The sequence below is a fragment of the Raphanus sativus genome, chromosome 4 (genome assembly GCF_000801105.2).
Source record: "Raphanus sativus cultivar WK10039 chromosome 4, ASM80110v3, whole genome shotgun sequence".
NCBI classification, from domain to species: domain Eukaryota; kingdom Viridiplantae; phylum Streptophyta; class Magnoliopsida; order Brassicales; family Brassicaceae; genus Raphanus; species Raphanus sativus.
The window spans coordinates 46,424,218-46,439,646 of record NC_079514.1 but is presented as its reverse complement, the minus strand read 5'-3'; the positions used below and the strand labels follow the sequence as shown (position 1 = coordinate 46,439,646).

The following is a 15,429-nucleotide window of genomic DNA, read 5'->3' as shown; positions in this document are numbered from 1 at the left end:
TGGACCGTCTCTTATAACACCTAATTCTGACACTATAAAAACAAGAGTACAATTCAATTCCTTAGCCAGAAAAACAGATCTAACATGATAATTCCAATTGAGACACATAGCAGCAGGTACAACCATATTAAAGTGATATACACGACCTGCCGCATCAACACCCTGGGGCGCATATTCCAGTCTCGTCCATTCGAGAGTCAGGAACGAGAGCTTGCATCTTGATGAAAATACGGGTTGAGGCGTTGGCTTCATCACCCATAAGGAGGTGAACAAAAACTGGAGTCACGCGCCACTACCTTGTTGATTAGAACCGTCAAATCCAAAATAAAATAATCGAAAAATCTCAATCACCGAACCCTTAAAGCCGATTCAACCAGGAGCCGTTCCCTCACACGACTCGCCGATCTTCCAGGACAATTGTCAGCCCACCTTGTTCCTCTCCACCGCAGTCGGATCGAAACAGAGACCTCTGATAAAGCCCCGAACCACCGAGCATCTCGTCGAGAAGGGAGGACGCCACCGAGTAAAGCAAAAGGAAAACGAGAGAGTAGAGAGAGGAAGACTTTTGACGCCCGGAAAAGGGCGCCGGATGTCGAAAGGAGTGCCGCCTTCACTAGGGTTTCTTCTTATGTTATATATGAGTAATATGTAAAGTTTGATGCAATTAAACATAAAAGAAAATAATATATACAATTTACTTATATATTTGATCTTCTCAATGATTGAACATGTTTGTGTCGATCATTAGGAGTAGGTACGGAGCGGATAGTACCATAGTTTAAGTATTTATGATTTGGTTCGTAGTTTACGAAAATCTAATTTTCCGATTTGCTTTGCTTCGGAAAAATACCGATATCTAGTTTTCTAAATATCCGAAAAATTTACAGATAATTGCGAATATTTATGGATATCTACGAATATCTCGTCGATTTTGTTCAATTCAAATAAATCTAAAAAAACTAATAAAAGTTTTTATTAAAAAATGTTTACATAATATAAACAAAAGGTAAAAAACAGTAAAACTATATGTTTCATTAATTTTAGAACGTAATTAAATAAATTATAAAAGAAAAATAGAAAATTGTAGTTTTAGAAAATTTTATATTTCTTTCTTAATATAATACTTTATAAAATTATTAAAATTATATGTTAAATAATAATTATATAAACTATACATTTGCAAGTCTCTATTTAATGGTAGATATACTTCTATTCAAAATATGGAGTGGAGTGGATATCCGATGTTGAATTTTTTTAGTATTTGTAATCTTTTTCATTTTTAATGAATATTTTAAATATTTAATTTACTCAGAATGCGTACAAATATCCAAAATTTTCAGATCGAGACGAATAAAAAATCAAATTAAATTTGATGGATAAAATGCAAAGCTCTAGGATGATAGTTTCCAAATCTCAAACTTAATTGGTCACCACTGCCATTTGTCAAACATTCTAACCTTAAGTGTTTCTGAATGAATAAGTTAAAATGCTTGATGATTTCTAAAAGCACCTCCATCAGTGGTTTTTAGATGAAGTTTTGTGACACAAAAAAAAAAAAAAAATAAGAGAAAAATAGAAAAGAGAAATTGAATAAATTCTAAAACTAACACTTGCTAGAACCGGATGTAAAACAGTAAGCTTTATGTGTTTATCAATCAATCGTCAATTGTCCTATTAAAGTTAAATTAAAATTACATAAATAATTTAAATTAAAATTACTAATACTTTATGAATAAGAATCTCATTTTAACATCCTCGGGGTTAGAGGTGTCTTAACATAGACGGATTTACTTGCATGGAGGGTGGGGCAGATGCCCCATACTAATTTTATAATTTTTGTTTGTAACATAATTTTGAACATGTAAATCTAGGATATTTGGTTAAATTAAGTCAAAGAAAGCTACACACTCTCACGTTTGATCATACTCTTCTCCCATCTTTCATTTAATTTATTTGTACCACCAAATTTAATTCGTCTAATTATATTTTTATATTTTAATATTTACCATTTCTTGTTCTCTAAACTTTATTAAATTAGTTGTATATGTCTAAATTGTTCAGCTTTGTTGTTTAAATATCAATCATCAATTTCAAATTTCTTATTTTATACTCACTTGTTTCAAAAACAATATTATATATATTTTTAGAAAATTTATTAAAAATAAAAATAATATTATTTTATGATTTTTTTAATTGAGTGTTAAAATTAATTCAAAAGCCCTTTGTACAACAGAGTTGCAATCTATACAAAATTTACTCAAGAACAGATTTTACTCTGTTTTTCTCAAAAAAAAACAGATTTTACTCTGCTATTTATTATTTTATGATTAATTAACAATAACTCATTAAATCCAACTAACTGGTAAAAATTTATAGTTTACCCTTATTTCCTTATATAAAACATATTAAAAATATAAGATATGTCTGTTAAAATTAATTCTTTTGTGTTTCTAAAAATACATATTATAAAAACCTTTACTAAACGGAATAGTAATATAATAAAATATGTTTTTAGGTTCGCCCCTGATCTCTAATGAGTTGATATTTCTGGAAGTGCATCATATAAACATATATTTGACATATAAATGGCTTGTACCCGTTGCTCAAAAAAAAAAGGCTTGTACCCGTTAAAAGAGTATTTAAATAGTTTTCAACGTAGTGATTCATTAGTTAATAACTTAATGTTAGTTTAAGTTATCACATTGTTCCCATTGATGCATCCAAACACAGTACGTGATTTATTTCGAATCCAAGTATATATAATTACATATCCAATCCACGATATGTACTTGAGATACTTTTGATTTTCCATCTCGCACTTGGACACAGGAACTCTCTCCGTTTCATATTAGGACAGTATATGATAATTCATAGCGTAAATTAATACTACGAAAAAAGTAAATTAATACTACGAATCAAAAGAGACGATTAAAATTGAAATTCATAAAGGACAGCAACGAAAATTTCGGCGCCATTTTTTGATGTATGCTACATTTGATGTCGTTTATACTTTTTCGCCACATAGTTACAAATAGTGACAGAATTTATGTCACAATCTTTTTTTTTTGAGAATTGGCTTAATTTATGTCACAATCTTCCATAAATCTGTCGATATAGGTCGTTGTAGTGATGATTTCATGTTGTCGTGAGTTCGTAGACGAATGAAAATGTTATTTCATGAATCTGTCGGCATGGATACATTTTCTATATATTCGGTTAAAACAGTTATGTAAACATTCGTTCACTAAAATTGTGTAGATATCATATTGGATGAGGATGGATTGTTTGTTATAGTTTTGACCTAAATCAATACAATAAAACCTAATTTAACATTTTACCAAACCAAAATACAAGAAAACCTTAATATTTTATAGGTTTCTTAACATAAACTTCAATTAATATACTTTCCAACCTTTTTGCTTTATATGTATTTTTTAACCTTTCTTTTCATTTCTTCTCCCAAATAAATACCATTACGAAGATGTTTTAACTCAAAAAAAAAAAAGCGAAGGTGAAATAGAAAAAGAAAAATACATAAGACTGTGATATCAAGACTCAAGAAACTCGTGTGAAGCCGTAGACGAGGCAATAAAATCCTTAGATATGGTCAATATTGTATATGGATATGCTGAAACGAATTGCTGATATAAAATTAGATAGTCAATGGATATACAATTACTTTTTAACCTTCTTTTCATTATTTCTTCTTCCAAAGGGAGACCATTACAAAGATGTTTTACAACATGTGAATCAGAAGATGAAACCCTAATATACATAATAATATGATACCAAGACTAGAGAAACTAGTGTTTAGCAGTAGAAAAGGCTGTCGAATTCCTTAGATATGAATATGCTGAAACCAGTGACAAAAAAAAAGAATATGCTGAAACCAATTTCTGATGTAAGATTGTTGAATCAAGTGAGCGGAGCGTGTCTGGCTAATAGTATGAAACGGCAGTTTGAACTCAAGATCACTCAACTTCGCCCGTAAACGGCAGTCTATACGGTCTTTCATGTAGATATATGGAGACGAGAATTCCTCTCTTTACGAAATAATAAATTACACATAAATTTGAATAATATATGTTAAAATATCTAAACATAGCATATAAACTGGTTTGGTTTGAATATTTGGTTGAAAATCGATAGATATTTTAATTATATTTGGTGTTTTAATAATATTTTAAAATATTTTTAGACAACTTAAAAGTATTTTATATATTTTAGATGTTTTTAATATATATTAAATCTAAAAATAATTAATATATATAGATATAAAAAATGTTTTAGATATCCAAAATACTTTGGTTCGAATCGGATACGGTTTCGGTTCTCTAAATACCAAAATTTTAAACATGTACAAATATTTGATTGATTTCGGTTCCGATTCAGTACTAATTTTTTGGATTGTTTCAGTTCTATTCTTCGGATTCAGATTTTTGTCCAACCCTAGTAAATATATAGCCACTTATACATATGTATAAGCAAAAGAAATGTAAATATAAGATTTTCTCATATTTTCCATTTCTTTTGCTTATACATATGTTTTTGATATAATCTTACGTGTTTGAGCAATTAGAGTACATCTTCTTCTTATTATTTGAAGAGAATTTTTATTTTTAAACCTTCTCCTCATGTGTTTATAACAAGTATGACATTGCTTACTTACAATTCACCTCAAACCATATATTGAATAACTAGGATCAGACATGCGCCTTGCGCAGGATGAGAGTAAAATAAAAAATAAAAATTACAGCATGTATTGTTAAAATATAAAAAATATTTTAAAGCTGAATGATTTATTCGATTGAGATCAGAATTGTATATATATAGTAAACCGGTGCCTCCTCAAATATTGAGAGTAGAAGAAAATGCAATGTGTATAATCTAATTAATGTTCAATCAGTTTATATCATAGTTGGTTAACTCGTCCCGAATAAGATCCATAGACAAGCAAACTTGAAAATTTGCCTCAGTCATACACTAATTACATAATATTTAAAGTTTGAAATTGTCATGCATGTAGTGCGTGACTGAGTATCTACATACATAAACAAAAACATCATATGTACTAATAGCGATAAAATCAATCATAACGACATGATTGATAATCGCAGAGTAATTATAAGAAACATATATATTACTACTGCTGTCATTGGATCTATTGTCAGCCCACAAATATTTTTTCCTTTTACTTTTGGCTTTGTGGTACTTAGAGCATGATTAACGGTGTCTCTAAAGACACCTCTTAGCATTAAATCAAATAAAAAAATAAAATAAAATGAAGGAAAGCGAAGACACGCCTCTTGCGTAAAGATCGTGAAGGCGCGCCTCTTCGTGCCACGTGTCGAGTCATGATAGGCGCTCGGATCGGTTACGCGTAAAACGCATTCAACTCTCTCTCTCTCTCTCTCTCTCGGTGGGTCGCGCCGACGGCGAAAGACCTCTCTCTCGATATCTCTCCTCGAATCGAAAGGTAAACCTATTGTTGTGTTCTTCAATTTTTTATCTCCTTTAGATTAAGCTTCTTCATGTTCCGATCTATTTTGCATGTCTTTTGATTGTGTTTATCTGTTCGATCCTGACTCTGGGCGGCTCTCCTCGACGGAGACGGACATCAACCTCGGCGGCTCTCCTCCAATCGAAAGGTAAAGCTTCTGATTCAGAGGTTCAAGTATTAATATTTTGATTTGTTTCTGGTGTTTGATCGATCGATTCAGAGGTTTCTGTTGTGTCTTAAGATAGATTAATTTTTTGTTGTGTCATCCAACAGATAGATTAATATTTTGATTAGTTTCTGGTGTTCGATCGATCGATTCTTCAAAAGTATTAATTTTTTTGTTGTGTCTTAAGATGGACGGATCAATTTCGATTTGTTTGTTGCAAGTTTGTTTCAATTTGTTTGTTGCAAGTTTGTTTCTTCCTTTTCTGTCTGTTGGTTAATATTTTTTGTTTCTGTCTTTGTTTTGTCAGGAATCCTATGGATCACAATGCTCTTGATTTGTGCTCTGTGTCTGAAGCTTCAATGATGAAGACAATAAACCAAGTTCATCGAACAATGCAATACAGGTTAGAGTTTCCAACCTTAATTTGATTTGTTTTCTCTTTGATACTGTGTAAATGGGTAGGTTCTGATTCTGCTCTGAATATAACCGAGTGTAATTAATCTCAAGCATTGTGTTAGGTTGTGGTTAACTCTTTGTTGCTTGGTCTTGTTAACTCTCTGTTTCTTGTTTGAAATGCTTAATGTTACCTGTTTAAGTCTTGTTAACTCTTCGTTTCCTGTCTTGTGTGTCACAGGTGTAAGCGTGAAGGAGTGGAGTGAAAGAGTTGAAGTCTTGTGTCACAGATCACTGCAAGCGTGAAGGAGTGGAGTGAAAGAGTTGAAGTCTTGTGTCACAGATCACTGCAAGCGTGTGAAGGAGTGGAGTGAAAGAGTTGAAGTCTTGTGGTCTTGTCGTGGAGCAGAGCCTTGTAGTCTTGTGGTCTTGTGGTCTGAGTCTTGTAGTCTTGTAATGTTGGAGTCTTGTGTCACACGGTCTTGTAATCCTGTAGTCTTGTAATGTTAAGAATCCTAAATTAAGATACTAGCATTGGAGCATTAAAAAGATGGTGTCTTTTAACTAAGTCTTCTAACTACCATTTATTAATTAAAAAGTCATTAAGATACCTAAGTGAGTATGTGGGTTAATCATGCTCTTAATCTATTCTTTCTTTTATAATTTTTTCTCCTTTCTTTTGTTTAGTAATAATTTCTTCAAAAATTTAAAATTTTCAAAAAAAAATTTCATTGAGTTTGTTTTTAACTATTAGATTAAAATAAAACACTTTTAAAAATTATTTTAATCACTTTGTCACAAAATAATTTTCCCTACTACATTTTTGTGTTACCTAAACTATTCTCTCTTTGTATAATTTTCCCCCTTTTTATTTAGTATTTTTTCTTCAAAATATATAATTTATTTAAAATTTACTTAAATAAATATTTTTATTAATTTTTTTAGCAATTACACTTAAATAAACATAATTGTTTCATACCGAATTATTATGTGCAATATATTATTTATTAAAATTTCTTAAACTGGATATTACCTTATAAAAGTTGTCTATCTATTTTATTTGACTCTTTTAAAAATAAAATATAATTTTTAAGGTTTAATGCAATTTTTAAAAAAATTATTTTAAACTTTTTAAAATTAATATTTTTAAAAGATTAATGTACTTTTCAAAAAATTATAAGTTAAATTATTAAAATATATTATATGTTGTGCACCATGTTATATTATTTTCTATATAATAATAACTTATTCAAAGGCAAAGAAAGTTTTAGCATCATACATAGCTTTCATTTTGAGATCTTTATGTTTGTCAACGTCTGAAACCCCCATAAAATTTATGAATCCGTTTTTTTTTTTTATTTTTGAACAACTAATCCGTGTTTGTAAACTAATCCCTTTTTTATGAGTCTACATTTCTATGATTAAACAGAGAGATGAATTTTGATCATGCATATATGTTTGTTTTTTCATATACAGAAAAATAAATATATCAGTGAATCTCTTTTGTTTGTTACTGTAATTTCGTACATGTATTTTTTATTTATAAAATATATACTTAGAATTTCATGTTTCTTATTATGCAAGAAGTTATTTAATGGTTCTTGCAAATATATAGACGGCACTACGGCAGCTACAAAAACATGCAATGATAGTTGTAATTAAAGACACTCTCATTGTTTCCATAAATTTATAAACGGATGTATAAAATCAAAATAATATATGATGATACCAATGGCAATTTCTGTAAATAATCTAGTAAAAGAAAGACAATTAATTATTAAGGCTGAAGAATATTATGAGCTTGACACATCATCATGGCATGAATGTAAATAACTTACCCACTAAAGGTTATTCTTTAAATTTGATTATCTATTAATAAGTAAGGCATTCTTAATTTAGTAGACTTAATACATGTATGCCATGGTCTAATAAACCTACCAATTGATCATAGTATTGATTATAGTAACTCTTAAAGTTTTCGTATATGTAACCATTTATGTATGTCATTTCGGTGTTGTTGAAACCGCAACTTCTATGTTTTTCATTATATTTGAACCATATCGCCTAATTTCTCGACTTTGGTCAGTACATTTTATCATCTTGGATTGTGGTCATAGCTACTTAAGGGTTAGTATACGGTTTGAAAATAACTCATTCATCAAAAAATGACATATTCATACTATGAGGTTGCTTTTTAAACCTCGTTTTCTTATACAAATTCATACTATCAACGGTTCAAATATAATGACTACATTCATTTTTAAAATATGATGTAGTATTTTTTTGTATTGTAATATATTTTAGTATTGCACTTACATACTATATAATATATGAAAGCCATTTAAAAAATACATATTATATACTATATAGTAAACACTATAAACCAAATATGAGCATTTCGTATATGTAACCATGGTTTGATGTGTTTCATATATGGTAAACACTTTGAAAACACTTCATAGTAGACCGAATAACAAAATATTATTATGTAACCATGGTTTGATGTGTTTCATATTATTATATGAAAGCCATTTCAAAAAAATAAAATACTATATAACAAAATAGAAAACACTTCGTAGTAAACCGAATATAAATATATCTATATCAAATCCCCTTCTTATTATTTGAGGAGAACTTTTATTTTTAAACATTCTCCTCATGTTTTTATAACAAGTATGTCATTGCTTACTTTTCATCCTTACAATTCACCTCAAGCCATATATTGAATAACTCTTAGTTAGAGAAAAAAAGAAAGCACTGATTTCATAAAATTAAAGTCAGTATATGGCTTGAGGTGAATTACCTTTTGGAAATGTTTGGAAACAAGGATAGTAGTGAAAATTATAATGTTGTTTGGAAACACAGATAGCACTATATTAAAGAAAAAATAATGGGTTTATCTTGAATCATAGATTATTATAGCCCAAAGTATAATTAATATTTATTCTTGAATTTCGTATGATTGTTATAAATTTTTTAAGAAAAATTATTAGAATTATTTATAATTTCATTTTAAGGGTTATTGAATAAATAAATAAAGAACATAATATAATATATATAATATATATTTTGTGTTGTTACTTTCTTTTTTTGTATATTCTAAATACATTTTCCAAAAAAAAATTGATATATAATTTAACAAAACAGTATAACTATATAGTGATCTACCTCATGAGTTATTCTGTGATTTAAGAATGATATATTATTATTAAGTTACAAAATTATTAAATTACAAAAATTATATATATTTGTAAAATTATTACTACAATGTTTATGGTTCACAATATTTTACTGACGTCCATATTACACGACACAGTAATGAAATGTATAGTTTAAACAATAAACAAAAGTAGTAAAACTGAAACCGTAAAATTTGAACTTTTTAAAGTTTGTATATATATACTGTAAAACATGCACCCGCACTAGTAATTATCATTTCATAAAATTAAAGCCAATCAATTAATGGATTTTGAATTGATTATAGGCCTTATTTCCATTTGAGATCGAATAATGGGGAACATTTTCCTTGATTTGTATCCAATTTGATTAGTACCGAAACTTTACAGATCATCTCCTAGGTACAAATCATACTTTAATGGTCGAGTAGTGGTCAAATTAGGCCTCGATTCATCTCCTAGGTACAAATCATACTTTAATGGTCGAGTAGTGGTCAAATTAAGGCCTCGATTGGTACAGCTGATGAAGAAGCAGTAGCAATATGCTGTAAAAGCAGTATGTTGCGGAAGCTATATGCTCTTATTAAAACTTTTAATAAGATGATTGGTAGAGCAGTAGCAGTATTATACAATTTTAATTCTTTTATTAAAGTTAATATATAATATATTTTAAAACTATATATATTAAACTATAATATATATATATATATTAATATTATATTTGTTATTAAAATAATGAATCTTAATTAATAACATAAATTAAATTAAATTTTAAATGTGAAATATTATTATTTTAAAAATGTATTTTTAAGAAAAAATATAAATTTATTTTTGGATATAAAATAATTTTGAATATTAATAAATAAAATAAATTAAATTTATATTTATTTTTGGATATAAATAATTTGAATATTATTAAAAATAAATAAATTATCATTATATATATATATATATATATATCTTTTATTTTATATATTAATATATAAAATAGATATAATTAATTTATTTTATTTACTAATTTCAAAAATTATGTTTATATCAAAAAATTTATTTAAAAAAATAAAATTTTCAATTAAAATATCTATTTTTAAAAATAATATTTTGCATTTAAATGTAATATGATTTATATAATTAAATTATATTTTAAATGTGAAATACTATTTTTAAAAAAATGTATTTATATTGTAAATTTATTTAAGAAATCAAAATTTCATTTTCTGTATATAAAAATAATTTTATGATATTATTAAATAAAATAAATGAACTAATTATATTTATTTCTTAAATTTATAAATTGTAAATGCAAATGCTCCTCTAAAAGCTTCATATGAAAGCATTTGCTAGAGAGCATTTGGAGAGCATTAGCATTTAGTAAGTGCTTTTATAAATGCTTTTCTAACAAATATTGATTGGATAATGTGGAGCATAATGTTAATGCTAATGCTCTACCAATCAAGGCCTTAATTTCAAATAATCAAAATTTAAATTAATTAATTTTTCTTTCCGTCTATTCTTTTGCTGCATTAGTGGCTGTATAAAATAAAAAATAGTTATGCTAATTTGTAAATTGCGGCGAAATTCTTATTTTTACGTTATTGTTACATATGCATTTATGGAAAGTGTATTGATTATATAATTGAATTTTGATACCATTTACATAATTTTGTAAAGTTAATTGGTTTTATTGTTTGTTAAGGAAAGTATTTATGTAATTTTTAGCGTAATTTTGGGATACCAATTTGTGAATATCTTATACATTTGTCCGCTAAGATTTTACAGTATGGCTCTATACCGTAATCACTCAATATATAAATAAGATTTTTTCAAATATATCCTCACCACAATCATTCCTCCCAAACAATCAAAACCCTTTCTCGCAAGTCGCAATCAAAAAGCTAATGAAACATTGGAAGGGTTGTGGTGACTTTAAATAAATGACAAAATACATGACAAAAGTTATATGATGACCGTAAATAAATAGAAAATAAACCCGTAAATTTAAATAAATAGGGGATTTGATGGTCTCTATTAATATCAAATCAAACAATATTATATTTCTATATTTACTTGATTCCTTTTGCTAATTTAATGTTTGACCGTATTTTATGAGAATTTAATTTTTATATGAGTCAATGTAATCTATTTGATTAACTCAATTATTATGGAATAAACCAAAAATTAGGAAACTGCTATATGATTTCCTCATAATGCATTATGGTTTTGGTTAATATAGGAAAGTTAGTAATAATTTATTTTAAATTCTCATGACCAATTAATAATTAATAAATAAATTGTAGGGATATTTTTCATGAATATTGCGAGGTAATATATTTGATTGACTCAATTATTGTGGCCTAAAAAAATTTTACTCATTTAGTTAGTTTTCATATGAGCTCAAATATTATACTTTTCACTGATTACAGTAACGTCCTCATTAAATATGTTGCTTATAGAGCATTTTTTATGTTTTCCATAATTTATGGAATCCTATATATGTAAAAGTATAATAGCACTTTCTCATACTCTGTATTTTACAGTTTTGGCAAATTAATTGGGGAGTAGGTAATGAACTATACTAATTTTAAATAAAAAGTGTTGGAGCTGATATCTCTTTAATATTCTGCTGACATTATTTTTTATCATGATAAGGTCGATTGAAGAACATGACTAACATTAGATTTTCTAAAATTATGTTTGAGCCCAATAATGTTCCAGAAATTGATGCTTTCCAAAAAAAAATATAATTTCATTTAGTGAGTTTCGTAAATAATTATGTTTAGTTTGGTAAGCTGACATCCGTTATTATTGCTCTTTATAGGATTGTAAACAACAAGTTCTAAGATAATTTTCACAACAAATGTGGTTTTATCCATTTTTTATTTGTTTTTTATAATTTGTTTCTTTTATATTTTATTATCACTCTTATTATATTGCTTATACTTTGTTTTATATTATATTCATAATTTATATTATGAAATGAATAATTCTATTACCTATGTTTTTAATCTTAAACTCATAACTATTTTTATATAAGTCTTAGCTTACTCTTATAGATTTACTTTCATGAAATATACTTCAATTACACCTAACCAATTATACAATTTTTTTAAAGCAAACCTTACATTATATAAACATGTACAATTTCATTCAATATTTCATTATATAATATGTAATATTTGTGATTATAACTTTTAATTTTTTAATATTTGTAGACTAAAAGTTATAATCTATTTTCATCCATTCACTCCGCGCAAGACGCAAATTATTACTTAGTATGTACTATTGTGGTCTATTTTTACAATATGAAAAGTTGAGAGCACGTTTGAAAATGACACTAATATTTTGAGAAGTTTTCAATAATTCGATAATAAATCGATTAATAGCCTATGAGCCAAACAATGTACTATACAAACGTGAAAGAAAATTCTGGTAATGAATCTGTGATCTACGGAGTCCTGACAGCAGGTCTTAATTTCAGTATTTCTACCGTTCATCTTCCTATGCTTAGTCGAATGTCAAACTTCTAAGTACATCTAGGGGAACAGTTTGGGTTTATTTGATTTAGTTCAACTCAGATTATTTGTTTTTTGGGGTTTAAAACATTCGGCTAACATAATTAATAAAAAATGTGTAAGTTCAATTTGATAAACAAACAGATTTTTTCCAGGAAAATGATTAGTTTCCTATAAATAGGTATGTAAAAGGGGTGTTCAATCCGGATATCGGTTCGGTTTCGGTTCGGTTTTTTCGGTTTTTCGGTATTTCGGTTAGTAAAATACAAGTATTATTCTAAATCCATATTTACTTCGGTTCAGTTCGGTTTATATACTGTCGGTTTTTGGTTTATTCGGTTTTATACCAAAAAACATAATTCTTTATTTTTGTGATCATATTATATGAATTTTAGAGTCATGTTGTCAACACAATCATTTATTAAAAAATATTATATGTTTAAATAAAAGAACAAAAAAATAAAAAAAAAACTTATACCATCTAATAAAATAATCAAATCTAGAATTAAAATCAAAGCTCAAAATTTTGAATAAAAGTAAAAAACTAAAAGCAAAACAGAAGCACGAAGCACTAAAGAAAATTTTTCTATTCTTCCATATTTAGCGTTCATCAAATTCATGTTTCTTCGATTGAACACAAATCTCTGTTCATTTATAGATTAAAAAAATTGTGAAGAATTTCTACTAATTATTGTCCATCAGATTTATAATCTTTATTTCAATTTAGTCAATGCTAAAATAAAGCAAAAAATCAAAAAAAAGACTAAAAAATAAGAAGCATCGGTTGCGATGAATTGTTATTTAATTATACTTCAAATGTTTTACAAATCATGACTTCTTTATTACTGTAAAAAATATGGTAATAGTTATTAGCAAACAAATTAACTTATGATTTTCATACGTCGTTATAAAATATATACATATTTACATGTTTCTATTTTTGATCGGTTTTATTCGGTTTATTCGGTTTTATCGGTTATATACCAAACCATATCCAAATCCTGTGGTTTTTAGAAAATTACATCCATTCGGTTTGTATGGTATATACCAAATCCAAACCACATTGTCTATTTCAGTTAGGTTCGGTTCGGTACGGTTCGGTTTTGCCATATTGAACAGCCCTAAAAATATTGGTTTTAAATATAGTAGGCATTGATGATTAAAAATTTTATATTTACTTGATAGTATATAAAGAAAGAATATTCCATATGTTAGGCAAGTGCAGATTTTTTATCTTAAATACTGATATTGTATTAGTTAATGTATTTGCTTAAATGTAGGAATTATTATTGTTAAAAGGTCAGTGGCATAAACTTGTAATACTAAAGGTGAAATAAGGGTTAATTTTTATTTGTACTTCAGTTTTAATAGATTAGATCCGCATGAATATATTTTTGATTTCTTTTCTAAAAGATTTTGTACTAATTAAAGTTAAACATCTCATTATATAGTAGACACCATTTGTCTGATTTTTTAATGTGAGACTTATTTTGATATCTCACATTCTTTTCTTCAAATTAAAGATTACACTCATCTCGTATTTTTTCCTTCAATAAATTGAAGATGATCCTTCCATAACTGAATTTCCAGGATCTTCGGATTTAATTTCTGCCACAAACTTCTCATTTATATTTCGAAGGATATCATTCATATTTCGAAGGATATTTTGGTTTTTTTATAGATTTTTAGTCAATATAGTTTTGATATCAATTGTTGGGATTTTGATGAGTTCATGTACAACTGTTTATTGTCTGATTATTATGATCTGACGAAACCATGATTAACATATGAACAAAAGAGTTCTATTATGTTTTTTCTGTAACTTGATTGTTATGAAAAGCGTTACAAGATAGAAAATTGGTCAAAAGTTTCTTTACTTTACAGAAAAGAAACTGAGAAAGATTTGAAGGGGAAAGAAAAAAACAAATAAAAATAAGAGAAAAACTACAAGAACAAAACAGAAGAATAGTTAGAGATCAGTGTCGGTGCCGACAGATGAACCGGAGAAACCTGTGACCCACTGAAATAGAGACTCCTTTGCTTCAATAGGCACGCAACCCTACTCAGCCCACACACCGTTAAGATTCATTTAATTCACACTCACTCTACATATGTAGTCCCATAATTCCAATTATAAAAGATTTTTTTTTGTGAAAGGGTTTCTTTCTAATTATATTTTCATCAAAGTTGAGAAAGAAATTAATGTATGCCTCTACTTTTTACGTTAGCATTTATGATTCAAATGATACGACAACCTCAAAATTAAACAATATCTTCCGAAAGGAAATGTATCACAAAATTTTTTTACAAGAACACTGGGAAAATTGGTAATATGTTAAATTCAAAAATGTGATTTTGCGTTTGACACACCCAAGCTATTAACAACCAACTTTAGACATATTATTGTTTAGTACGAACTGAACAATTAAACAATAATATGTCTAAAGTTGGTTGTTACTATAGTTCGCGCGGTAATTGTAAGCAAATCAGTAAGGATTGGCTGTTGCGCAAATAACTATTTCTTTGATTTTCATATTATATGATGAAATACCCATAAAACACTTTATATTGGTCCAATTATTTTCAAAACATAACATTTAATTAGATAAATTAATTAATTAATTTAATTAAACTAATAATATGGTTGAGATACTTCATTTAGTTGTTAGAACAATGAAGATC

The 15,429-nt window shown here is 27.4% G+C and overlaps 1 protein-coding gene across 1 annotated transcript; it reads left to right on the top strand.

The window, feature by feature from the left end:
• The first annotated feature begins 5,100 nt into the window (after positions 1 to 5,100).
• LOC108851430 (uncharacterized) lies at positions 5,101 to 6,627 on the top strand. Its single transcript, XM_057008360.1, has 5 exons — positions 5,101 to 5,118; positions 5,362 to 5,476; positions 5,561 to 5,648; positions 5,974 to 6,069; positions 6,301 to 6,627. The coding sequence occupies exons 1-5, from the start codon at positions 5,101 to 5,103 to the stop codon at positions 6,323 to 6,325; spliced, it is 342 nt and encodes a 113-aa protein (XP_056864340.1). The 3' UTR covers positions 6,326 to 6,627.
• Positions 6,628 to 15,429: the final 8,802 nt, after the last annotated feature.

What these genes read in the sequence shown, in the direction of transcription:
- LOC108851430 (XM_057008360.1), top strand. An exon ending in GGCTCTCCTCCAATCGAAAG is followed by an intron (nt 5,649 to 5,973) that starts GTAAAGCTTCTG and finishes TTGTTTTGTCAG; the next exon opens with GAATCCTATGGATCACAATG. An exon ending in CATCGAACAATGCAATACAG is followed by an intron (nt 6,070 to 6,300) that starts GTTAGAGTTTCC and finishes TGTGTGTCACAG; the next exon opens with GTGTAAGCGTGAAGGAGTGG.